The sequence below is a fragment of the Pomacea canaliculata genome, linkage group LG12 (genome assembly GCF_003073045.1).
Source record: "Pomacea canaliculata isolate SZHN2017 linkage group LG12, ASM307304v1, whole genome shotgun sequence".
NCBI lineage: Eukaryota > Metazoa > Mollusca > Gastropoda > Architaenioglossa > Ampullariidae > Pomacea > Pomacea canaliculata.
The window spans coordinates 7,217,710-7,245,631 of NC_037601.1; the positions used below are offsets into that span (position 1 = coordinate 7,217,710).

General features: G+C 38.9%; 1 protein-coding gene across 4 annotated transcripts in view; it reads left to right on the top strand.

The window, feature by feature from the left end:
* The window catches only part of LOC112576959 (dynein heavy chain 5, axonemal-like), a 101,662-nt gene that overhangs the window by 22,897 nt on the left and 50,843 nt on the right, over positions 1-27,922 (top strand). For 3 of the 4 annotated variants that reach the window (XM_025259851.1, XM_025259855.1, XM_025259853.1), the window contains 18 exons: positions 1,083-1,322; positions 2,537-2,943; positions 8,305-8,506; positions 10,119-10,354; positions 13,052-13,270; positions 14,116-14,417; positions 14,663-14,903; positions 15,347-15,546; positions 16,453-16,606; positions 17,784-17,947; positions 18,461-18,668; positions 19,010-19,171; positions 21,435-21,659; positions 22,865-23,037; positions 23,668-23,846; positions 24,880-25,067; positions 25,293-25,487; positions 26,474-26,770. In XM_025259851.1, coding sequence (XP_025115636.1) covers positions 1,083-1,322; positions 2,537-2,943; positions 8,305-8,506; positions 10,119-10,354; positions 13,052-13,270; positions 14,116-14,417; positions 14,663-14,903; positions 15,347-15,546; positions 16,453-16,606; positions 17,784-17,947; positions 18,461-18,668; positions 19,010-19,171; positions 21,435-21,659; positions 22,865-23,037; positions 23,668-23,846; positions 24,880-25,067; positions 25,293-25,487; positions 26,474-26,770 — 3,992 coding nt within the window. The remainder of the gene's footprint in view (positions 1-1,082; positions 1,323-2,536; positions 2,944-8,304; positions 8,507-10,118; positions 10,355-13,051; positions 13,271-14,115; positions 14,418-14,662; positions 14,904-15,346; positions 15,547-16,452; positions 16,607-17,783; positions 17,948-18,460; positions 18,669-19,009; positions 19,172-21,434; positions 21,660-22,864; positions 23,038-23,667; positions 23,847-24,879; positions 25,068-25,292; positions 25,488-26,473; positions 26,771-27,922) is intronic. The other variant, XM_025259852.1, reaches the window with a different exon arrangement.

Below are 27,922 nucleotides of genomic sequence, written 5' to 3' on the forward strand. Positions count from 1 at the left end.
ACTAACCTAAGCAAACTCATTTGGGCTGGCTGCAATACACCAGGGTCAAAGAAACACCTGCTAAGTAACATGACATTCTAGCGGCATCCCTGCTGACCGGAGAGCCCACCATGCCCAGCAAGTGACCCACTAGCTGTCAAAAATGTGGACAGCGTGATCACCTGTTAACCCTTTTCCCCCTTCATCCTTGTGATACTTGTCAGCAGATTTGTTTTGTCCAGAAGGGACAGGGGAGGCTGCAGGGAGGAGGAAGAGACTGCACCAAACTTCCCGCTAAGTAGACCCTAGCAACAGTAGCACCATCTTCCAGCATGGACGACCACCCATGACACAAGAGCTAATCTGAGAGGTTTAAGAGCAAAGGGGAGGGGGAAATGGGTGTTTATGCTGAGTCAGCAACTAAGGCTATATCATAGCAAAGCAGCCAGCCCTGTAAACAGATACCACATGCAGAGAACAGCATGCCTGAGACAGGATCTGAACCCTGGACAGCCAATACTCACTGTTTTGGTGCAACAATTTAGGGCAGTGGAGAAGTTGGAGAGAAATCTAGATGCTATATAAGCTGTCATCTAAAAAAAATATAGCAAAAACAAAAAATCCATGTCACCTTGACATGGCAAAGAAAGCTGGTGGACAGCACTTGACAGTCAGCTTCAGTTCCAAGTCAGCTTCACCAGCCATAACTGTTTCAGTATGTAGGCTAGATCAAGAGGTGTATGGACCAGTCTTAACCTTGGATACTGAGAGTTTGCTATGAAAGATGGCTTCGATGTATGGTCACAAGAGAAGCTGTAAGAGACAAGCAAGGGTCGCCATATTAAAGATTAAACACCTTATGGCTATACTTTTACCATTATCTCCACTAAGAGTGCACAGTATAGTATGTTATACAGTTATACTTACCCTGGCCAGGAAAAGATGAAAATAGTCAAGAACTGATAAGGTGCACAGCAATCCTGACCACATCCTACCAAATCCCCATACAGAACTTGAAATTGCTCCATGATTCCTGGAAAAAAACTTTTAAATTTTCATGGAATGAAATCATTAATCAGTAAAATTTCTCATCTTTTGAACAGATACTATGCCAAAACAACGGAAATCTAAGCCAATGTCATTGAGCATGCAGAAAAAGAAGTCCAGAGTAGAGGATAAAGCTATGTTATTAAAGAAACAGATGGGGATTCTACAACAGATTGAAATGTCAGCCAGTGACCTTTTAGTACATTACGGCCATCTAAATGAAGATGCTTTGCTAAAGTGTATAAAAAATAATCTGGAAAATGTTCGCAAAAGGATTATTGCTACAGCATCCTACGGTAAGATATTAGCTCATATCCATGTGAATTCAATTAACTATAGGCTAAAAGCCTGTGGCATGTAATAACTTTGATGCTCATAATAACTTCAATGCTCATCTGTGTGTCTTAAAGATTCAAGCAAAAAGTATCTTTACATCATTAGTAATAGTGAAATGATTTTCCTTTACATCCTGAGTTGTCTATGATTGGCTGATGTTTAGGCTAATAAAAGCATATGACCAAAAAGAATATTTATGACATAAGTTCTTCTTGTGACAGACTATTTCTTTAGTTGGGGGTATTTTGATTGATTCTTTAGTTAAACTTTTTTTAAGTGGGGGAGCAGATAGTCGAGTGGTTAGAGCACGGACATCTGAACTGAGAGATGCACCAGTTCAATACTTGTGTAGTGCAGCTCACTTTTCCCCAGTTGACCCAGCTGGCAAGGTACCTGACTCCTAAGAGGGTTGGGGAAGGTAAGGCAGTAAGGAAGAGGAGATGGGTACCGCCTTTCCACAAAGTCACGGGAGAACCTTTACCTTTTTACCTTTTTTTTTTTTTAATGTGCAAAAAGACACAGGATTAAATTTCTTTGGAGTATGTTAGACTTTTATGACTCAAAATATTTTGGAAAAAAGTTATTTAAATTTTATTTTAGATTTTACAGATTTTAAATTCTCTTAATAAGTCATGAGATTTTGTTGTGAGAACAGCAATTTGACAGCTTGATCTTAAAAATGAAATTAATGCCATGTACTCTTTGGTTGTAGTTTATAAGCTGAGCTGTAGTTTGACACAGGTCTCTACAATTTTTTGACATTGTAGATCAATTAGCCGAGCACTACTATATAAAATAACATTGATTATACCTGATCTTTAACGCAAATTAAAGTTATTGATACAGACTCATCACTGTCATCCCTCCAGATTTCTGCATTTGTCTATTTTCTCATTTTTCCTTGCTTCCCAATAACATCATGATTCAGAGAATAAGATATCATCATGCTTTCTTTATAAATTGCTGCACTAGCTGCACTGCAATGTACAAAAAGCCTAAAAGTCTTTTTGACACGATGGAAGAAATAATGGATTTAATGGCTTAGGGATTTGTATTTTATTAATTAAAAAAACCTCAAATAGTGATAAGACTACTAGGCAACAGAATGTGTGATCTTTTTTGCATTTTATGTGAAACATTGCCTTTTTTGAGTTTATCCTCCCTTTTCTATCAGATCGAAGCAAACAAAGCCAGCGACCATTTTTCCTGATAGATATCATCCTTGCTATCCCAGACGTAACCATAACACCTTCGATGGAGGATATTCAACAAATTTTAAACAAGGCTGTGCAACAGATGGTCTCTGTAAGTACTGGTGTCTTGCAGTGGGAAGTTGCCCATGATAACAATCAAATTCCTGATGAATTACATGAAACAAACCTTCCTGAACATGGGGAGGTTAATGAAGAAGGAGGGGAAGGGACACATGAAGAGGAAATTAAAGAGGAAACCAAAGAGCAGGAAAAAAAAAGAACTGGAGAAAAGGCAGAGGATCGCACATGTTATAAGATTGTCATGGAAAACAAAGAAATTGTGAAGCTGATTTCTGTTCTCTCCACCATAGTTACCAGCAGTCAAAAAGTAAGATGCACTTTTTTAATACAAAATTATGAATTGGAAGTTATTTTTGGTTTTTGGATGAAGAGCATGGTGACACATTTTTCAGTGAGTGAAATGCAGAACTGATTTGTAGACATAGTGAAAGTTATTGCACTGCCTGCATGGTCTTTCATGGTACGTTTTAGTGTTCTCTAGCTCTTTTGACATTGAACAGCTGAAATTGTTGCATATTGATCTGAAGGATCAATGTTTTGAATGCATGCCTGAAGGAAGGGAACTTCTTTCTTTCAGCACACCATTCTTCCCTTTCTGATTAATTTTTGTTGTCAATATTTTATTGGCCATGACTGTCCATGGAATTACAAAATAGCAAAATTTTTTATATATTTCAGCGTCACATCTTGCAAGCCTAGTTGACTGCTTTTCTACAATGTTAATATTGTTTTGGACGTTCACATATTTTTTCTTTGTTTTTTTTTTTTACTGTTACATTTTATAACTTTACAACACACCCAGTTCTTTTTATAATCTGTCATTTGTGCTTAGGAATTATTTGTTTTAAAGTTTCCTATCAGCCATCTGTCCCCATAAGGCAGTCTTGTACTTGGAGATCCAGCTGTATGAGCTTTTAATTGCAACAACTGCCGCATTCCTCATGGCAGTGCATATCCAGATGAAAGCTTCCCCCAATGGTGGAACTAGTACTCTAGTAGTGTACAAAGTTATGTCTTTGTTTGTAGAGGCTAAGGATCGAACAGCTCCCAGGACTGTCCCTTGTGCGTTGAGGTATGTCTTTGTTTATAGAAGGTAGGGGTCGACATCTCCCATAACTGTTAGCGGCCCGGTGGCGCAACGGTTAGCGCCTGTCAAAACACCAATGCCCCCCCCCCCTCCCAGGGCCGCCGAGAGCCAGCCCGGGCCCCGGGACAGACGACCTCTCCGGGCCCCTTGTACTTGTAATTGTAAATTATTTTCCCAGTATATAATGTATGTTTACAATTCAAATCTCAATATCTACACTCAAACTCAACTTCTGCATGTGTAATGCTTGGGTGTTATGTCCTTATACCTTTCTTTAAAAGAAAAAGAAAAGGAGAAGAAGGAAAAAAAAATCCACTGACCAAGGCCGGGCCCCCTTGACAGCCGCGGGCCCGGGTACACCACACCCCCTGTCCCCCCCTCTCGTCAGGCCTGCCCCCTCCCATAACTGTCCCTTTCTCACGCCGGCTGTGTGCGTAATAGCCAGCCTTGAACTGCCCACTCGTGGCTACTGGCTGTATTGTTACGAAGTTGCCTGAACCACTTGGGGAGACCATGACCAGACAGGGCGGGGTGGGGAGTGACCACGGGGGGGCTGATAAAGGTCGTGACGAGACTGTGGGAAAAGGGGGTGGATGGTTCTGGAACGTTTGACGGAAGATATTATAAGGAGTGTAGCTTTACAGTTGAGAGAGGCTTTTTGAGTTTGGAAGTGAGATCGAGTGGAGAGACGGCAGGTCAGCCGCCGAGTGAGACTGAATAAGATCTACGGTTGTGCGGCAATTGCCATCTTTGTTGTGTTCTTGTACGACTAGCTCACCCCTACGTAGCCATCGGGGACTGACGTGTTGGTTATACATTTCTGGCGCCCAATGTGGGGCAAGTTGTACTAGAGTAACATCAGTCGACAGAACTCTATGGCTGACTGCAAGACAACCACCGCCGGAGCAGCGGATCAAGACAACACCGTAGAAGAACTTCGCTGCTAGTTTGAAGAGTTCTGGTCGGAATATGTGAAAGACCAATTAAAGTAACGAGAGCGATACGAGTGCAATTTCAACCCCCATTCCTCTCCCGAAATTAAAGAAATTTACAGGGCTTCCACGGTTCCACCTACGTCGCCGCAATTAAGAGGTCACATTCGAACAGTGGAAAGTGCAGGCGCTCGAAATACACGATGGAGGAGAAGGTCGGTCTTCTGAAGCGAAGTTCGAAGGGGGCGGCGCATCTGCACATCAAAGACAAACAATATGGCGCCGTCAACGAATTGATTGCAGATTTGCAGGCGCTATTTGGAGTGCTGAGGTCGGCAGAAGAACTGTACTTCGAAATGTGCCAGACGAGACCTACCAGACGACAGTGTCTATCTGAATTCTTATTACAACTCTCCTTGAAGGTGATGGAACTTGAGAAAATCGGCAGTCTATCAGAGGAGGAGTACCATCGCAGGCTGACTGTTTTTTTCACAGGGAATCTCTGAGCCAATTGTCAGTCTAGAGATAGGGAGCAAATTCGGGATTCCCGGGGAAAGCAGGCCAACATTCCCTGAATTATACCACCATGTGCGGCAAGTTGAACGCTTGTCACCAAAGAATGATGCGCCTAGCACGAGACACATCAAGGCCTGCTACATTCACCGTGCGTTCACAGGAATGGTTACCGGAAAATATCATATGGTGGTGTCGCCCAGTGTCATAGGGTCAGAATGCATGTTGCTGTGAGAAACTCTTCTTCCAGGCGAACTGTGACGCTGTCCAGTGGAGCTCGCGGAATTACACTCGCCCGGCGCTGACCAAACAAAAAATTAATGCTATGTGTTCGCAACTAGGCAAACGTGATGCCCTGCTGCCTTGTGGATAATCGTAGGAAATAAAAGGCTAAAAGAGTAAACCCCAATTTTTAAAAAAACGTGTTAACAGAGAATTGAGCAAAAGCTTTTCACAATAACAGGGGACTTACTGGTTGGGTGAAACCTCCCATGGCAGGAGCACCGAACAGGAGCCAGTGCCTGTGTGTTATAGTGACCAAAGCAACCTGTGGGGTGGATGGGTGTTGGCTGTGGTGTGGCTTTGAAAGATGGGCGCTGCTAAATAATTGGTACAAATAACGTAATGTCTCAACCCAGTATAAAAGCAACTGCACACCTCTCCTCTAATACTGCAAGGATGGGGGAAAAAAATTAAATGCTATTGGAGTTGTCCAACCTGTCATGGAGCCTGATGACCAACCTACAGTCCAGCTAGCTAGCCCCCATGGGGGTGGCTCCTCGAGGGTGAACACTCAGCTAAAGAGAGGCTGGGTGACTAATCTGGCCCACCCCTTTCCCTTATGCTATTCCTTTTTCTCCCTCGCTGGCCCTTTAACCTATAGTCCATTTTCAACCAACCACCACCATATATTACAGTTTTATCTTTTCTCTGTTTACTGCTCTTTCTCCTGCCTTCTTTTTCCAATGATGCCTTTCTTTGGATATAACTCTTTTCTCTGTGGCCCCCTTTACTGTCAACACATGTCAGTGGAGGATTGGATGCTGGAAGCTGTGGCCTTGAAGTCTTCTGCAACAATAGGGTCTCACAGTTTCTCTAAAGCAAATTCGAGAGGTGTTTGAGAGGTGCTTTGCTTTCAGCTCAGTTTCAAGTTCGTTAAAACAAGGTTATGGTCGCTACCTATGTCAGCACATGGGACGTCCTTGTCTTGGCCTTGTTCATGCTGGAATGAGTATTGGCAGCAGAATATAATTGATTTGATTATGGACCAATCTCTCTGGTGAGTGCTTTATTTCTACTGTGTGTGTGTAAGGTGTTGGCTAACGTGAGTCTCTGGCTTTGCACAAATTCTAGAAGTCTGAGGTCCTTGTCATTGGTTTTGACAAGGCCAATTTCGCCCAATTTTCCTGCCCTTTCCTGCCAGGCATCTGGGCTGACTTTGGTGTTCCAGTCACCAAATACAGTGAAAATGTCCTTTTTCGGAACTGCCTTCACGACCTTGTCTAGTTGTAGGTAAAACCCCTCCAATTCATTGTGTTCATGCATGAACGTCAGAATGTACATGTGGAGAATGAAGACTTTGTGGGGCTTAGCTTGGACACATATGGAGATCAGCTTGCTGTGCATGAAGAAACCCACACTGTACTCATGTCTGGCATTCTCCTCACTGTATCACAGTTTGTGGCCATCATTTGTTGTTTTTTCCCCAAATCCTGTCCATCTGACTTCCACCAGTCCCACAATGTCCCACCGGTACCGTTTTAGCTCATGGGCGAGTTGTTGCACTTTACTGCATTGGTGTAACACACGTACATTCCACGTTCCAATAGTTCCCTCTCTCTGCTTGATTTATGTGTGTTCCAGTACCACACTTTTTGCTGTCTCCACACTGGAGCCTGCCGATAGGGAGTGCAGTCATTGTTGATCCGAGCTTCGACTGACCCAACACGTTTCTCTTCTGTGTATATCCATGGTCCTAACATTGAGCATTATAAACTTGGAAGCACCCATCTCCTCTCCAAGTGAACCACAGCCAGTGAGTCAGCCTGGTCATGAACACGCAGGCGCTGGGCCCTGGCTGGTACTTTCACTGTGGAAAGTCTTCACCTGCTGATGTCGTGCTAGCAAGATTTTCCGTCCGGGTTTACTGCCTTAACCTTTATCTTTGCAGATCTCTGGTTGTGTTTTTGAAGAGGGTAATAGGTCAAATGACCCCCAAGACCTGATGCTAACCTTGAACTATCCCACTAGTGCCTGCTTGGCATATTGTTACATCCATAAGTCGATTGAGCTGTTTGGGAGGGTCATGGCCAAGCAGAGGCAAAAGGGCAATTGTACGTGTACCCCATTAGAACAACCTTCCACCATTAGGACAATCACACATGTACACACACATTTGCATGTATGCAATTGCACACATGGTCATTACATATGTACACATATGTGCACGTACTCAACTTTGCATACACACAATCACACTCCACACGTGGCCACACACACGTCAAGGTTGTGAAGTCTGGCCTTGCACTTTGGACAAACTCGGTTCCTGCCGTCACGGCAGGTGAGAGAGGGATAGTTTCTGGAACATTCGACAGAGATGATATAAGTAATGCAGGTTTGGAGCTGAGTGAGAGTGGAGTGGAAAGCAGGTCAGCCGCCGAGTAAAGCACAGAAAATAAAACCTACAGTTTTGCGGCCAATACGATCTGTGTGTTGTTCTTGCTTGATCAGCCCACCCCTGTGTAGCCACAGTGTTCTGTCTAGCCAACAGGTGAGTCCATCAAGACAGTCCATCTGTCACAGACGTCACCATAACACCTCTGCTGGCCAGTTGGTCATGCTTAGTTTGCTTTTGCCACATAAGGCTGTCTACCTCACATATAATACTTATCAGAGGCCCTTACACAAACCTCCTCTAATTAAGTGAATTCTGGGCATGCCTAGAGTTCCAGCTGTTGGTGATTTTATGTCTCTTTAAGTTACCACACGAGACTGATATAAGCTCTGTGTGCTGTTAATTTTCTAAAACTGAGTGTGATTTCATGTTGACTCTGGTTAGCATTAAATACAACCTTTCTTGCTTATAGAATTCATTTCCTTGTCTCCTACAAGGTGAACTCTTTTTTGTTTGTTGCAGAGTGTATACCAAAAAATTAAGAGTTTTGGAACATATTCTAATATATGGGATCCAGATCGAGCCAAGAAGGTTGAGCAGTTTTCAAAAGAGGAGCATCTGGTCCTCGACTATGAAGCAGAAATCAAGTATTATGAAGCCATGGAAGTGACGATCCAAGATCTGCCTTCTTATTATGATATTGGTGCTATTTGTCTATCAACAGGTATTTGAATGAATAATTTATTTTGCCTTTTTAATCAATAGATGACTCCAACAGACAGTTTACGGTCTTTCTTACACAAAACATGCTATGGCTAAGGATCACTACTTAACAAATACGATTCACTAAAAAGGTTTACATCGCTTGTTAAAAGGAATGATCTCATACAGGCATAGCCTGGTACACTACTCATTCTGTCACAACTGATGCACGCTAAACCTTCCCAGCTGTCTATCATCATGGACATAATAATAATGAGAATTTATTTAGCGCCTTTCCAAAAATTGCTGCTCAGAGTTTACACAAATCATATATAGACTATTTCATAAACAACCATGCATCCATATTCACGTATAACAGATATGCTCACTCCTACTACAGATGCTACTCATATAAAAAGTAAATACAGACACACGTCATGAATGCAAGGGTCAGAGTAAAGTTGTTCTGAAAAGATGTGTCTTAATTTTGGGCCTAAAGGTGGTAATAGAATCAGAGTGACGAAGGCTGATGGGTAATCCGTTTCAAGTTGATGGGGCTTGGTAGGAGAAAGACCTCTGTCCATACGTCTTTGTTTTAGTCAGTGGGACTCACAGAAGCTTGGTGTCAGATGAGCAAACAGGCTGAGTGGGTGTATAGATGGGAGTGAGTTCGGAGAGGTACCGAGGACCAGTGCCAGAAACAGCAGAGTCAAAAGTGGAAAGTGCGATTGGCAGCCAGTGAAGAGAGCAAATGATAATATATATGTTTTTATCGAGATGGTCTAGAGATGAGGTGAGTAGCATTATTCTGGATCCTTTGAAGTCTACTTCAAGAAGATACTTGGGAACTCCAGCTAAAAGAGAATTACAATAGTCCATCCTTGATAGCACAAAGGCACAGATTAGAGTTTTAGTTGCATCAGTGGTGACATAATGACGAATGGTACTGATCCTACGAAGTTCAAGGTAAGCATTTCTGCAGACATGAGAAATATGCTGATGAAAAGTCAAACAATGATCAAGAATGACATCCAAGCTACAAGTGGACAGAGGTGGAGAAAGTTATAGCTGAGCTGTTTATAGACAGAGAACGATGGAGAAAAGGATGACTTAGAAATTTCTTTGGACAAGTAAGTAGCAGTTCAGTCTTATCATCGTTCAGCTGCAGTCTGTTTTGTAGCATCCAGGACTTCACATCATCTATACATTCCTGTGTCAGTAGTCCACAGAGTTCAGTAAGTGAAGCTAACAGATAAAGCTGTATATCATTAGCATAACTCACATGTGACATGGCATGGTGTGACATCACATCAGACAGAGGGGAAGTATATAACACAAAAAGTATTGGACCCAATACAGATCTATGTGGAAGACCATATCTCAGGACAGAAGCATCTGAACACCATTCACATATACACACACAGTCTGGTTTCGGTCCGTGAGATAGGATCAAAACCAGGACAAAGTAACATCATGAATAACAAAAAGGCTGCTGAAGTCTGTATACAAGTATAGAATGATCCAGTCTCAAATGCAGCTGACAAGTCTAACAAAGTGAGATAATTTTCTTCCATTCTTTTATTTGTATTACCAAAGAATAAACTGTACTGTTAAAAAACATGTCTCATCAACAGAAAAACTGAAAATAGGTTTGCTGGCTGAAACCAAGGCATGGCGTGTGGCATATGGAAGAGCTGCAGAACAGAAATTTGGAACGACCATGAATGAGATTTATGATATATTGGAAGACTTACGTAAGCGCCTTAGTCATCCCATTAAGGATCTGGATGACATTCGCTTAGCTATTGCTGCCCTCAAAGAACTTCGTGAGAATGAGTTATTTATGGACATGAGCATTGATCCAATTGAGGTAAGTTTGTTATTGCTCAGAAAAGGATGTGTAATCTGATTAATCTTTCTTCATCAGAAAATTCTTTGTTTTCTTTGTTCACGTCTGTCCCATTGGCAGCAGTCTTTTCATTTTTAAGGAGGATAGGACTTTACCATCAAATTTAAGAAATTTAATGTCCTGGTGATTATTTTCTCCAGAGTTTTGGTTTGTTGGCGGCCTTTTTGGGCTTCACCCCTCCTTTTTACAAGCGGCCCGGTGGCGCAACGGTTAGCGCTGTTAGCGCCTGTCACCAATACAGTGAAGGTTGGCTGCCCTGAGTTCATTTCTCGTCTCGGGCATGCTGTTCTTTCTCTGCACGTGACATCTGTTTACAGAGCTGGCTGCCCTCCGCCAAGGACTGTCCCAAGCCCGGCTGAAAAAGGAGGAGGGTTGGACGTGGGGCCAGCACCCCCACCCCGTAAAACAAAATCCTTGCTACCAAAACATCGACAACAGTTAAGACTGTCGTCGATGGCCTATGCCCCACGAGGGGCGAAGGGCCTAAAAAAAACCAACTCCTTTTTACACTTGACCCACTCTTTTACATTTTGTTTACTTATTGTGTTGACTTTTTAAAGAATGTTATGGCTATATGACTTGGGAAGTTTTGTCCCTAAACTCTTAAAGTTAAAATTACTTTTGTTGCCGTGATATAGCCCTATAGTTGCTGGCACGGCATTAAACACAAACAAAACAATTGTGCTGCTGCATCTGTCTGAAGAGTTCACTTCCCTTGATGCAGAGGGCAGCATCAGAGGATCCAAATACTCAGACATGAGTCCATGTTCATGCATTGAAGCTCTGATCTAGTTTTTTTCAGAGTGAATGACAGGAGAAGCGCATCTGGGTGGTCTCCCTTCTTAGTTATCTCTTGAACTTTCATATGCGAAAAAAGGTTTCCTGGAGCAGTGTGGTCCATTGCTGCCAACATCCTGGAAGAACTATCACTCTTTTGGGGTGCTTTCAGTGATGTTCCTTTGGTCGCTCATCAACTTTTTTGCAGATGGTTATGGCTGCCTTTCTTGGGTCTGTTCTTAGTGGCCTCTTTTAGATGTGAGTAGACAGAATATGAGGGAAGCCTGTGTAGTTTCTTATTTTGAATCAGGAGCTTTTCTTCTTGTCTGGGGTCTAGGGAGCAAAGTCATGTGATGGTCGATAGTGGATAGGTGTAGTCTTCAGTCTTCTTGTGATGATCCAAATGCCTGCATTTTCCACTTTGACCAGCCCGGTTATATTGCTTTTGGCTGTTGAAGTTCAGGTGGCATAACTGTATTCTATCATTGTATAGACATTACCTATGTAAACCTTAAGGATGGTACTTCCCACTTAGTTCTGGAAAGTTTACTTCATCAGAACCCACCTATTTCTTGCACTTAAGAACCTCCTTTGATTCTCTAGTAACGCTTGATGTCATTTTTAGTACACATTTCTTCCTGGGGTTGTGGTTTTATATTGGAGAGAAAGAAGCGGGTGGTGGCTGTCTTCATGAGACACCAATCTGCCTCATACCTGGAGGTTTTAATAAGGGTTTCCTTGATCCTGATGGTCACAGTTTGGTTGAATCCAAGAAGAATTCTACTTTGTGAAATTGTCAGTGTGTAGCACTTTGGAGAGATTCTGGATGATGTTATTGAAGATTATGAAGACTTTTCTGTAGGACACTCCTTCCCAGATCTTCACTGACTGGCTGAGACTTGCAGTCCAGTGGTTAAGTTAAAAATACAATCCTGCCTTAAGGCCCCTTTAACCTAAAATTGAAATACCCAAAGAGAAGCTCTGAAGTCTATAGAGGAGCCATAGCTTTTTGGCTGTGTGCTTGATCTGGGAGCAAAAGGTTGCAAGTTCAAGGCTGTTATGAGCCAGTGATGGAACATTTTTTTGCTCAACTATTGGGCATCTAATTTATTACAGAAGGTGAATAGCAATGGAAATCGTTTGATTCTAACTTTCCTTTTGTTTTTCTGCAGCTGATAATGTGGATTATATTGGTGTACTTTTCTGTAACATTTCGTGCGCATTGAGCGTTTCTCAAGGATTCGGATTTTGCGCGTTACAAGACTCCTTCATTCATTCATTCATTCAAATAAGATTGGGATCAGCCTTTCAAATGTTGTACTCAAGACATGGTTAACTAATTAAAATTCCATACCTCAGTGGTACTAGGCTAAGGGACTATTACCTTTTTATACCTTTTTTCAAGATGATGTGTTGAAAGCTACTCTGTAAGGACAACCGGCTTTTTAGATGTTTAAAAATTTAGTACCTTTAGTTGCAACCAATTTTACTTGCCCACAAATATTTGTGTTGGGATGCAAAGAAAGACCTCATTCTTAAGTTTGTTTCTTTAGTGACCCCCACCCCAAAATCTTTCAATTTTAGGTGAGTTTTACTAACCAAAAGATTAAGGTGAATTTCAAAGGTATTTATAATGCACCAACTGTTGCTACTGCACACACATAAACTAACATGAACACAAACCTAAACACACCCTTTAGCAAGGAAAAAAGTAAAATTGAAGAGACATTGTAAAGAAAGAGAGAACCAAATGAATGAAGTCTCATCTTAGAGATGCAAAGCCTAAGGGGTCAAAAAAGTGGTTCAGTGTAAGTGTTCTAAAAATTAACTAAAAGCTATCTAATAATATATCTGTTAATCTAAAACAATTTTAATTGGCAGGAAACATTTGCCATGCTGCAAAAACATGAGTTGCCAGTGACAGACGAATTGCTAGAGCGCTGTGACACTCTGCGGTACATATGGGAGAAGGTGCAGAATCAGGCATGCAAGGTCCAGGATGAGCTTGTTGTGATTCAGGGGCCTTACAAAGAAAAACTTCTGAATACATTAGGCGAATTTCAAGAAGACTGTGATGACTTCTACTCGACCTATGATCAGGTAACAAAAGTCTATTCTGTAAAAAAAAGTATCCTGTTCTTGAGAGATGCCAAACATATTAATCATGCTGGGTAAGCATTTTTCAAATACTAGCTCAGAGCTCACATGAGTTTTGCAACCTTTTTAAAGATTTTGACGATTTAGGTAGTTCTTTAAGGTCTTTCATAATCTGTGAAAACTGAGAAAAGTGTAAAATTTCAGACATGAAAGAAAGGTACTCAAAAGAACAGCTAAACTATAAGCCATAAATGCATTTCTGTAAATAAAATCCTTCCAGCCCTAGATTCTGTGAAAAGGTGTTCATTTGAACCATCTTGATTTGTTGGATCTCACTGTGGTTATAGGTTGAAAAAAAGTGTTTTCCCTTACTGGATCTAAAAGTTTCTTTTAATTTTCTGTTAATGCCATTCAACAAGGAATGCCTAGATCCTGCATGTCTCAATCTGGATACTGGCTATCCAAACAGGCCACAGACAAGTGTTAAAAATGGTGTACCAGAAAACAATTGACATTATGGCAATTGGAGACAGAGAACTTAAAAGCTACACTTAATAACAAATATAACTTGAAAGATATTTTTTACATGTTCAAAAATACATTTGTTCAGATTCTTGAACAAAACCATGAAGTATTGCTACACTGAAGCTATGTTATCTCCTGTAACATTTCATTTATGTAGTGCAATATCCTGCCAAACACATTGGTTTGGGGAAAGGCTGTGAAAGTTTGTTAAAAGCATGTTAATTTTGAAACCATATGGCTATATAAATCCTTTACTAGCTTAAGCTTTTCCTTTATTGTCATTAATGCTAGTAATTTACTGTTGGGATTTTTGTGTTTTATAGAGTGGGCCAATGGTTCCAGGAGTGGCACCACGAGAGGCCTCTGAAAGACTTCTTATCTGCCAAAACACATTTGAGGCCCTGTACCGCAGATTTACAACCTATACTGCAGGAGAAGAACTCTTTGGTCTGCATGTGACTGAATACCCACGTCTACAATCAATTAAAAAAGAACTGACTCTCCTGCAAAAGCTGTACGGTCTTTACAATAGTGTCAACAATGCAGTTGAAGGCTATTACGACATCTTTTGGCAGGATGTTGACATTGAGGCAATTATGGCAGAACTACAGGAATTCCAAAATAAGTGAGTCAGAGAGAGAATATTACAAAAGGCATATTAGTTGTTTCGAACTACAATAGGTTTACAAGATCAAAACGTAGTGGTTGACCCTCAAGAACTACTTGCTCTGCACCATATTCTGTTGAAAGTATTCTTCATCATTTCAAGAACCAAAATAATGATTAATAAAAAAGGAAATAAGTTGTATTTACATTTCCTCTGATATTTTACTGGTTAATAATTCTCATTCTTTCGTGTGTTTCCTTAAGGTTTCGGAAGCTGCCAAAAGCTCTGAAAGACTGGCCAGCTGCAGAAGAGCTGAAAAAAAAAATCGATGATTTTAATGAGATGGTGCCTCTGCTGGAGCTAATGGCTAATAAGGCTATGAAGCCACGCCACTGGCAGAGGATAGCAGAACTCACAATGACTGAAATTCCAATTGAGAGGGAGGACTTTACTTTGCGTAATATTCTGGAAGCTCCTCTTCTGAAGTTTAAGGAAGATATTGAGGTACTTGTTGGTTGTTCCATGGTCCTGCCCCTGGTGTCAATTGGTTCCATTATGCCACTCACAGTGTAGACTGTGACAGTTTTAGTCTTGTTCTGGTTATCAGGCCATAAAGGATTGCCTAGCACAACTAATCTATATTTTCTTATGTTAGATTTCCTACTTAGATTTCATGCATATATTATTATATACTTAAAATAATGATTTCTTAGCAAAAGATGTGGTTATGTCTTTATACTTCAAAAATTTGTTTTTATATTTTTGACAAATTTTTATAAACCCTTACTGAGCTTGAAGACACTTAGATGAAACTAGTGCAAGCTTTCTGGAACATTAACAGTATTGATTAGGCTGAATTGTGGGAAAGCTGTCAACTATACAGGAACATTTTTTGTCAGCATAATCATAAAAATAAAACTTGTATCTTCTGTTCCATGATGAAAAAGGATACATGCATTAGTGCAGTAAAAGAGAAAGACATTGAAGCCAAATTGAAGCAGGTGATATCTGATTGGATCGGTCAAGAATTCCAGTTCTCAGTGTTTAAAAATCGTGGAGAATTGCTTCTGAAATTTGATAAGATACAAGAGCTCATCTCACTTATGGAAGATTCTCTGATGGTGCTTGGTTCACTTATGACAAACAGGTGAGCACAGCCTTGAACTAGATCGTATCTAGATTATTCTCACTTTATACAACATGATCTACATATTTCCAACATCACTTTCTATAAAAAGAATTGCTCCTTTTGAAAATGCATATGCATGCACATACACAGATACGTATATGCATACATGCATACACACAGCTCCTCCAAGCATGCACACATGCACAGACACACATGTACATATGCATATATGCACATGCACAAAAAAGAGCTGAAAATCATGATTTACAAGGACATTTCAGCACTTGTTAAATATTGACATTTTTTAATACAATGCTAAAAACTTATGATCCACAGAAGTAAAAATTTGTTTTCGAATTAATTTCAGTCATTAAAAAATAATTTCTAAAATCTGAGCAAATAACCTCCTTTATTTCAAGATGAACACCTCCAAACATTGATATGCACAGAGAAATCTCAAATGTTTTCTTTAAATATTACTACATTCACATTATCTAGGTTCTGGATAAGTGAGTAAGCTATTATTTTAAGGCATGCATCCCTTAAACAGATGGAGAAAATTAGTAAGTTATAGTCAACTAAGTTCTATACTATTTAAAAAATCACAGTGATAGAGCTTTTAGGAATGTATTTCCAGATCCAGTCTACTTCTTTCTCATTAAAACAATGTAATGTTACTGTTTTGATGTCAGAATCAACTTTACAATGTCCAAGCCTGAACATAAATTGTAAAAAGAATTGATCAAGCAATTCATTTTTCAAATTGTGAGGCAATAATTTCAAAGATAATTTATTAAATACTTTCAGAAGATGTATTTTGCTACATGTAACACGAATGTAACTTAACTCCTTACATCAGAATTCTACAGCTAATGTGTTCCTTCTCACATGCTGTTCATTATTTATGTTTTTTCTGTTCTTTAGATACAATGCTCCATTCAAGAAACAGATACAGCAATGGGTGGCAAATCTCTCTAATTCTAATGAGATTATTGAAAACTGGATTCAAGTACAAAATCTGTGGATTTACTTAGAAGCTGTTTTTGTTGGTGGTGATATTGCCAAGCAGTTACCACAGGTCCCATATCAACATCAATTTTACAATTGCACCTTCACTACTAACTACATCATCATTGTTGTCTTCGTAATCATCATCCATCATCATCAATCATCCATCATCATATATCCATGTCCTAAGGAATTTATATTCATCACCAACCATAACTATCAGACATGAAACACTATTTATAAGCTGAAATGTCTGAACTGAAATATAATGAACATATAGTCTTTGAATATCATCAACACCACCAACACTTCTTTAACTGGTACTGGCTAGACTTGGAGCAAGGCCACCAGTGAAGAACATAATAATTTGCAGCACCAACAAACTGATCTACTATGACCGATCTTGAGCGCCTCGATCTGAGTGCTATTAGCCAGCCATAATTTCTTTTATTTATCAAACTGACATTATCTGTCCATGAGTTTACAGACACACAGAACAGTAAAGATACCATTTAAGGTCTGGTGGGGTACAGATTTGTTTTGTTAAATGACTGGAATGTGCTCAGTACAAAATACTGTTTTCTAAAAGTCCGTGACTCTCCATTCTCCGTTTCTGAAATACAAGCTTAAAAAAAAAGATCATAGGGCTCAAAAAGAGGTCAAAACTGATGTCACAAATGGTATACTGATATTTTTTCTGCATTCAACAACTATGCAACCAGATCTTCTTGCTGAGGGATGGCATAAAGTTGTCACTACAGCAGAGATATTTTTTGTCCCATAGCTATGGGTGTGAAGAAACACCCCTTTAAAACACCCCTGCTGGTGCTTTGCCTTGTGGATAGTGCAGTCCTATGAAGTGTATTTTGAATTATGCTCTGAGTGACTGAATCTGCAAAGCCTAGCATCTAATATGAATACATATTGACCCATGCAAAGGCAGGAGATGAGGATGCCAAAATAACATTGGTAGTACTCTTATACAACATGAACATATCCATTTCTGATGTCTGTGTTTTGACCTCTTTTTCTATGTGATGTTTTTAGATTTTTCCCTGAAGAACAGAGAAGTATTATTCCTTTTGGAAATAGATTTTGGGAAATTGCACTTGGTACAAAGCAGTAAGGGTTCTCAATGTTTGGCACTGACATTTTGTAACAAGTAGATGAAAAAGATGGATATTGGGGAAGAGAACACAGAGGAATACTATATTAATTTGAAGATAGCTTTGCTGATGTTGATGCAGGAAGCAAAGAGGTTCTCACTCATTGACAAGTCTTGGATGAAGATCATGCAGAAAGCCCATGAGACAACCAATGTGATTATTTGCTGTACTGGTGATGACACTTTAATGCAGCTACTTCCCCATCTAATGGAACAGTTGGAGCTATGTCAAAAGTCCCTTTCTGGGTATGTGAAATCTGTGTTAATGATGATGTGAATGCATTCAACTCCATTGAGTCAGCCTTGATTTGTATGATTTGTATGATAAGTCCATTATCATAGTAATATTTTGGTTCTTGTCTATATTGGATTGCTAGGATACATTTAATGAAATTATCCTATTTTAGCAGTCTCATGTGTTGTTTGGTCTTTCTGTCACCATTATGCATTGATTTCATTTATATTTAGTCAATCATATCTATAATTAGTGTTGAGAGTTCCAGATCAAGAGTGTCTTTAAGCAAGGAGTATCTCTTGCTTACTGTGTCCAGCTAATTGGTTCTTTCATTTACCTGTATCCACATTACTTATAAGGTCTTCATTTTATGAAAACTTACTGAGGTCATTGAGAATGGTCTATTGATTGTGTTATAATAAAGGAAATAAAGATACCTAAAGTCACTTTTCTTGATCCCATTTTGCAAGATTGAGTTACATCAGCATAAAATCATTTATACTCTTTCAATATCATTTTTCCAGATACCTAGAAAAAAAGCGCCTGAAATTTCCCCGGTTCTTCTTTGTGTCTGATCCTGCTTTATTGGAAATCCTGGGTCAGGCCAGTGACCCCCACACTATTCAGGCCCATTTGCTCAGCGTCTTTGACAACACCAAGAGTGTTATCTTTCATGAAAAACAGTATGATCTGATCCTTACTATTGTGTCATCAGAAGGTGAAATGATAGAGGTAATAAGACCCATGCTGTTATATTTATGATTACAATGGCAGAGGTAGCAAAGATTACCTGTGCCCTTGTAAGTATGGCCAAACTTTAACAAGTGGAAAATCTTGTTTATGAACATGTGGCTGTAGTTAAAGTTATGATCATTAGCAGAATTTATGCATTTTACATTCTTTGAAATTTTATTTCAGAACACATTTGTTCCATTCAGGAGATACAGCATTTGCATTAAACCCTTGTATTATAGTTCATAATACTCAAAGGTATAGTCAAAGGCAACTAAATTTTTAGAAATTTTGTTTTGTTTGTTTCTGTACAAAAATCCTCTGGGTTGTTTTATTGAAAGCTGAACAAGCCAGTCCGAGCAGATGGCAATGTGGAAATATGGCTGACAAATCTAATGTTGATGAGCCAAAGTTCTCTCCACAGTATTATCCGTACAGCATATGTAGCTGTATCAGATGAAAGCTTTCAACTCTTGGAGTTTCTTGATACCTACCCAGCTCAGGTAATCATACATTTTAATGAATACATTGTCTGTAGCAGACTGTGGAATGTTACTTAGATACTGTGTTTCTTCTTAAACTTCTTTTGCATCTAACAAAACAATAATCTTACACTGTCAGGTGGAAAAAGATCAAACTTATGTACTTAATGTATTACAGCAATTAGGAAAAAAACTAGGATTTTTTAAAAGACAGTGTTGTCATTGCCAATTATAAATTCAGTTACAAGTCAGGTCACATCTGCATAAATATTTGTGGGTGTCATAAACTATCATGTCCATCGGCTCACTTGCTTGGCACAATTGCAGTCTTTCAATAAAAAAAATATGATTCCTTTTGGTTCCTGGTTCTTGGTAATTGGCTGCCTGGTTGAAAACTTTCATGAAGAAACAAATAACAAATGAACAAATGTTGTCTAGCTTGGCATATACACTTAAATGTAGTGTGGATAAGTACCAGGTGGCAGAATGATCATGGAGGAGGGGATGATAGACAATTAACTTAAATATACTGAATTAAAATCTCACAGTTCACCCTCACGGGATAAAAATCAAAGGTTACTGATGCTATAGTGAACTCGGTACCCACAAACAATCCAAAATCTTTAAACCTTCAAACAAGTTAAATCCAATCAGAGTTGAGCCACCAGTAATTATCAATCACAGCAAAATGCCATGTCTCATTAATTATAACATTCACTCTGAGTCTTCAGTCAGTTCATAAAGAATCACTAACTGGTCAGGTCCTGGCCTGAGCATCCAGCAAAAGAATGGTTTAAGAGATAAACTCACAGTACTTCTGAGTCTGTAATGTCCTCTGTTTACTAATAATGTCAAAGGTGTGGAACACAGGGCACACTGAAAAATACATGGTCTCTAACACCACACTGTAGTTTTAGAGTGCCAGCATGTAGGAGATATCAACACAATGCAGAGCAAGGAAAAATAGGTCATATGCAGCTGAAATATGCATAACTCAGTTGCAGCTGAATTGAGTGAATAGGGTCATTGAAGGTTAGCTACTCCCTTGATAGCTATACTCCAAGAAGCAACACAGGAAAACAAGATTCCTTGTAAGATATAGTCAACTGCTGATCAAGATCACCACAAATGAAGTACTCCAACTGTATTTTATTATGGTAAGACAAGCAATAGTTGAATCCATAACAAGAATAGTGCCTTGGGCAGACTTCATTGCTGCAAGCTTTGACATGTAGGACACTCTGACCCAGTGTCAACATACAGCATATGCCTCAAAGGGTCATATAAAAGTTCACGTTTTCCCATGGTTGAAAACCTGTAAATTGTGATTTACTTTTATCCTTTTCTTATGGTGCTTAAGATGCATTCAACCCTCATTCCTAACTTACCTATAACTAATTAGGTATTGTGATTACACTAAACTATTTACACAAAAAGAAATAAATAGATGCACTGTCAAAATTATCAAAAGATTCTACCTATATTAATGTTTTGATACATCATAATAATTCTCCAAAAAAAGGTATCAACCTATTAAAAGACCTTACCATAACTAGACAAGGTAGCAAGGCTTGATTTGGAGTCCAGAGTACAAGTCTTTCTTGTGCAACAACTAAAGCTTCGAATGCCTGACATTGTTATGCTTTATTGTCTGACAATTCTACAGTTGTGCTTTATTGCATGAACAGAGTACTCTAGCACCTTCCTTAACCCTTATATAGTATGCATCATCTTTCTACATTCACTCCCTTGTATAGAAAATAAGAGGATAGAGTAGGGTACAGATAGCTCTGTGGCATCTGGTTATAGCTATTTAAATGAAGATTTATTATTACCCTAATTGATTAGACCCTTTGAAAAAGTAAGCAGTCACGTCATCTTGTAGAGAGATCATTAAATCAAGTTAATGAACCTAATCAAAAATATATTAAACTGGTATAAATGGGATAACAGGAAGTACTATAAAGTAAAAATATTAAGCACCTCTATTAGAAGATTGAGCTATTTACCTTTCCTACTCCCAAAACCTTAAAAGATAAAACCATTTTAATGGGTATTTAATATTGCATCTGACTCAACTTTCAAATTCATGTAATTCCTCGTCAGGTATCTTTGCGAAATCAGTGAGATTATGTACATGCTGTACATATGTACGTGCTGCTATTAAATGGGCAGTATTTTAGAAGGATATTCCAGGAATCGAACATAATATAAAATCTATGCTGTCATATGACCTAGATATCTTTTGATCTTTTGTGAAGCAATCATCTTCTTTTTTCTTTAGGTTGGAATCTTGGGAATCCAGTTTATATGGACTAGAGATTCAACCGAAGCCTTGAAGAATGCCAAAGTAGATCGCAAATGCATGATTTCCACCAACCAAATGTTTTTGGATCTGCTCAATAAATTGATTGCTCAAACTACTAGAGACCTAAAAAAAATAGAAAGAGTGAAGTTTGAGACACTCATCACCATCCATGTTCATCAGCGAGATATTTTTGATGAACTGGTAAGTGTGATATGTAACACCCACGACAAAATTACGAAAACAACTTCATATTTTTAGTTTTAATTGTCATATGTATTTACATAATTTACCTTATTTAATTTAATGTGTGTCAGTCTTGCAAGACTGAGACTACAAGGGGTGTTTATTCCTTCTGGTCTGCCATGTGCTTTCATTTTTGGGTGTGGGATTGGACTGGTGGGACCGAAGTTCCCACCCTGGGTGTTTGTCCTAATCCAGGTCTGTACAAAATATGCCTGTTTTTAAATCTCTTCTTTAAGAGGGTATTGCATTTTTGTGTGGTTTACGTTTATTATGTGTAGGATGATTGTAGAGGATCTGTATGAGAAGATGGGGCATTTTTCCTTGTATAGCATCATGAGGGAGGAGGATGAGGGATTTAATAAGGGAATTTTGTGGCTGAAGAGTGTAGAGATTTGTATGCCTTGTATTTTTACAAATTCTTGCGTAGCATTTCATTTTGTGACATAATGTATTTTTGGGGGAATGTCATTGCTTAGATATGATGTATATTTATGATGTTACACATGCAAGAGGAGAAGGGAATTTTATGTATGAGATTTCCCATGTTTTGAACAGAGACTCAATGTTGGCATAGCATTTGGGGTAAAGGGACCAGGTGGAATTTTCTGTTGGGTACTAACATGTTGTGTTCTGATTGCAACTCACACAAATTTAAATATCCAAAACTCAACCAAAACCCAAATTTCACATAGCTTTAGTTGAAGAGTTTTTTTGAATAAAGAAGGGAAAAAGAAGCTGAGTGACTTGTGTGCTGAATTGGGATCAGAAAGCGTTCCACCCCCAATTAAGCATTCCCATATTAAGCATGCTACAGGTACAAACCAAGATTCTTAAAGGAATAGATTTTTCATAACTGAGATTTGAAGTGAAGGAAGTATCTATGGAGTGTTGTTGCATATCTCTTATTGTGCTGTGTTATGCAGTTTTGTGTTTCTGTTTTGTGTACTCATGTCAAATGTTGCCTTATTTTCTCTTGATCTGGAACAAGCATTATAATTTATTATTTCTAGATGCACTACCTGTTGGGATATAACTTTATGTAGACAGTGTTGGCCTCAATTATTGAGAATAAAAGTAAAGGTTTTACTTTTGCATCATGTATCATTGCTTTAAAATAATTGTCTCAATGTTTGTTCCTTGGTTTCTGCTTACATCTGTCAAAGGTTAAAAAGAATATAAAGTCTCCAACAGATTTTGAGTGGTTGAAGCAGTCCAGATTCTACTTTATAGAAGAAACAGACAAATGTATTGTTAGCATCACTGATACAAACAATATCTATCAGAATGAGTTTCTGGGCTGTACTGACAGACTGGTTATTACTCCTCTTACTGACAGGTGAGCTTTGGAGAAATTCGATCCCTAGCTTTGCCAGTTGTAGGAGTACCAGGAATTGCTAAATGTAACATTACTTTATCATATTAAACCATTAAAACTACATACAGAGCCTGCAAGGGATGGACCAATTGATCAATAACATTATTAACCAATGGTCTTTTGAATAAACTTAACCCCTTTTAATTGATCAACCTCTTACATAGATGACATTAACACACCACACCTGGATATTTACTGTGAAATACTACTAGTGCCCGAAAGGTAACGTCCAAAGTCTGCATATATAATGTCTACAGTGGGCATTCTGAGGCAATGTACTACTCATCACAATACAGGCATATGGAAAGAAAATGGAAATTTTAGCAAGTGGTCCAAGCATCTGTCAAAGAAGCTTGTTTCCAATTTAATAGCCAATGTTTCTTAAGCTATTATTATAACTCAGTTTGTAAATACAATGTTTCTCAGAAAAGACAAAAGAATCTTTTATAAAAATTCCCTTACAGAGATTATATACATAAATAGACACATACAAACTTGTCCATATTTCTAAGTGCATATATTTTGATATTTCTGTAGCTATTATGTCACACTGGCACAAGGACTAACCATGTTGATGTTTCTGTACTGTAGATGTTATATCACACTGGCACAAGCACTAGCCATGTCAATGGGTGGTGCTCCAGCTGGTCCAGCAGGAACTGGAAAAACAGAAACTACCAAGGACATGGGCCGCTGTTTGGGCAAATATGTTGTTGTCTTCAACTGCTCTGATCAGATGGATTTCAGAGGACTTGGGCGCATATTTAAAGGTATGTCTATTTTGAGCGATGTTTCAGCAAGGATCGAATGTCTACACTAATTGACTGTTATGAAGTAAATTACTAAATAGGGTTTAAAATCTCTAGTTGTGCAATTTTGCTCTGAATTGCAGAGCTTGGACTGGTTCATAATTTATAAAATGAAGAGAAGAAGCATTTTCTTCTAAGACCCAAAACACTGTGTGAATTCATTTGTGTCTTTGTGTGCATTATGTGAGATACACTCCACGATCACTCACCTCAGTGTCCATCAGAGGGGTCTGACATGCTCTTCACTAGTGCAAGTGCTTATGCAAGGGTTAGTCAGCACCGATAAGAGCAAGGTCTTGATGAACACCATCAGACCTGGCAAAGCAGAAATCCACATGAACAGACTTGGAAGAGATTCAGAGTTTTAAACATTAGGGTGTAGCCATCTCCAAGAATGAGAGCTGTACAGTGGACATGCATCTGAGGACTGCAGCAGCAAAAGCAACGATGGCCAAGCTCCACAAGATATGGGGCAGTATGGCTCTAGGAAGCATTGCTCAATACCATCAAATGGTAGAAGCTGACATGGTTTGGTCATGACACTTAACACATTACCAAATATGATCCTTCAAGAGTCCATTGAAGGCAGTCGTCTCGGGGAAAGCAAAAGAATTAGCTAGCAAAGGTGAAGGAGTGGACTGATGTTCTACTGCGGGCAATTCTAACAGCAACATAGGAGAGCCTTTGATGAGCGGTACTGGCAGGCAGGCCCCATGGGCCAGTTTGCACCAGGTCTGATTGGTGCCATTTCAAGGGAAGGTTGATTCTGATGTCGTGGATGTGTGCTGATGATTGTCCTAGTTTACCATTATGTGACCACCTGTCTTGATTAATTCCTGAATTGAGAATTGAGCATTTTCTGGGATTAGCTTAAAAGATTAAAGCTACGTCTGATCTTTGATATAAGCATGCGTCCAATGCTGTATATTTCAATATATTGTTGCTCTCCTAGTTCTAATTACAATACATTTGATTTCTTTTTCCTTATTGTTAGGTCTGGCCCAGTCAGGTTCCTGGGGCTGTTTTGACGAGTTCAATCGTATTGAGCTTCCAGTGCTATCAGTGGCTGCACAGCAGATTGCCATTGTACTGGCCTGCAAAAAGGAACGCAAGTCTGAATTTATCTTCACTGATGGTGATGTTGTCTCAATGAATCCTGAATTTGGATTATTTCTTACTATGGTAAGTACACTATGTAGACTTGAAAAGTTTTAACACTGTGAGCTTTCTGTTAGAGAAACAGTATTAGCACTACCTTGGTGCCTCTCCTTCAAATCACCCAAATAGGTGTACCCTCATAAGTTTTAGGTTTCATGTATCTTTGGTTATGTGAGAGTTTATGGAACAATTTTTTAATGCTTAATAAATACAGCTTCTTGAAAATTGTCCATATATCTCACCTGCTAGAACCCAGGGTATGCTGGCAGACAAGAACTACCCGAGAACCTAAAGATCAACTTCCGTACAGTGGCTATGATGGTGCCTGACCGCCAGATCATCATACGAGTCAAGCTGGCTTCTGTAGGTTTCATTGACAACATTATCCTCGCACGCAAGTTCTTCACTTTATACAAGCTTTGTGAAGAGCAGCTGACAAAGCAAGTAGGTGTCCTTTTAGTTACATATACAATTTGTGCAGAATGATGTCTGTAAATCATCCAAAAACTTTGAAATAGCTATTTAGACAGAGATATTTGATCATTTTACTATTAATGTTCTTTGGTTGATTAGTATTTTACACCATCAATAGTGAATTCTATAACATGGCAAGGTAGTCCAGCCCTCTAAACAGGTGCCACATTGTCACGGCATGTTCTTTGTTATGTGACAGTATGTGTCCTTTTTCTCAACTAAGCACAAAGATCTCCCAGTAGGCTTCCTGTGGCTTTATACTTAACCCAATACTCCACTTGGAAGTTTCTTCTAAGTTTTTTTTTTTTTTTATTTCTTGTTGTTTTGATGCAAAATAAACAACCAGAGATCTGAGCAGCACAATGAGTAATACACCAGAAAGTCATAAACTATGAGATTTTAACAGAATCTAAATGTCAAAAAGTATAATTATCTCCTAAGGAGACATAAATATCAAAATTCCATTTTAAAGCTCTTATATAAGGGTTCTATATTTAACCATCCAGCTAATATATCATTAGTCACCATAGGCTTTCCTCCATTAAAGATCAACAGGTGGTGAAATCAAAAGAGTTCACATTCATCAGCACATGCTGCTTGCATAACATTCAACAGTTTAGAAAAAAAATGACATTCTTGATACATAATTGCTATGCTCTTTCATACACATAGTCTGCAGGAGGGTGCTATGCCAGTTCCTGAAACACATGCAGAGAGAAATTATGCAGGTCATCTGAACTCATAGCTCAGGACTCTTACTGTCTTGGCTACAAGCATTTCACCATTGTGCCACTGGATGGCCAAGATATTTGGTTACAATTTTATAAAAATGTCACCAGTAGAAAGTGGGTATATTTTTTTTTAATATGAAAAAATATGCATAGTCTGCAGAAGAAGGGTATTAGGAAATGAAAAATCACAAAGATCATTCATGTCAAGTTTCTTGTTGTCCACAGGTACACTATGATTTTGGTCTCCGAAATATTCTTTCCGTCTTGAGGACGCTTGGTGCTGTAAAGCGTCTGTGCCCTAATGATACAGAAATGACTATTGTGATGAGAGGGCTGCGTGATATGAATCTGTCAAAGCTGGTTGATCAGGATGAGCCTCTGTTTCTATCCCTGATTGATGACCTGTTTCCTGGCATCACACTGGATAAGGCTGGCTATCCATTATTAGAGACTTCCTTACAAAAAAATGTTGAAGAGGCTCAACTTGTATATCATCCAGCATGGGTATTAAAAGTTGTGCAGGTGAGAAAACACTCAAGATCAGACAAATATTCCTCAATTTTTGTTGTTGTTGTTGTTGTTGTTCTTAGGCTGCCTTTTAATGATTCTACTAGTTGTTTTATATTTGCAGATTAAGCAATTCAAGCAACTAAGCATGCTTTACAAATACAATGTGTAAGTAAGATGTACCACAGTTCATAGCTGCTGTCAAATATAGACTGATTGACTTTCAAGATTGAAATTACTGTGTACCCAGAATACTGTAGCTAACACCTGAAAGGGTATGACCTTGGGGTAAGTAGGATACTTATAACATAAGTTACCATGTAGTATTCATCTTTCAAAATTTATTTGCTTGAGGATACATGCTCACAACTTTTGCCCATTAGTACACACACATGTGAATATTTCCAAATACATACTTTAACACTTTGAGTATGCACGTAAGTAATCAGTTTATACAACAGCATGGGTGAAATTGAGTCACAGAATGTCAAATCAATTTTTTTTTCCAACTATATCAAAAACTTTTGTGACAGTTACACGTTGTAATAGAGAGATTGGCTTTTGTTGAGGATTGTAGCAATTCCATGAGATATTGTGTCCCTTTGTATCTATTTTTCTTCACTAAATCTTATTATTGCTGGTTTTTTAATAGTTCCCCCCCCCCCGCCCCTGTCTTTAATGTGTAGGATGTGTAGAAGGATTTCTAAATGTTTGTGAGGAGTGTAAAGTGAAATGCATCATGTCTGGTTTAATATTGATGTTACCTGTGAGGCATTAGATTTCCTTTGGTTCACCATCCCTATAAAGCATGAATCTTTGTGCCTTATCTTTCTCCTGTAGAATTAAGATAAGATAAGATAAGATAAGATTACTTTATTGTCCAGAAAAGGAGATTTGTCTTCCAGCATGCAAGCAGTCAGAGTAAAAATCAAAGACATCAACAATAACATCAGCAATGGCAGAAGTGAGCACACCCACACCCACACACACACACGCCCGCATCAAGGACAATACATCAGTGGACAATACATCAGTTCCATGACTACATAATGACAGCGTATAACAGAGATGGGATTATGTCATCCCCATTGTGTAACACTACTATTGATCAATTGATCATGAAGGATCAAGTGGACAGCCAACTACTACTATAATCTGTATGTGTCA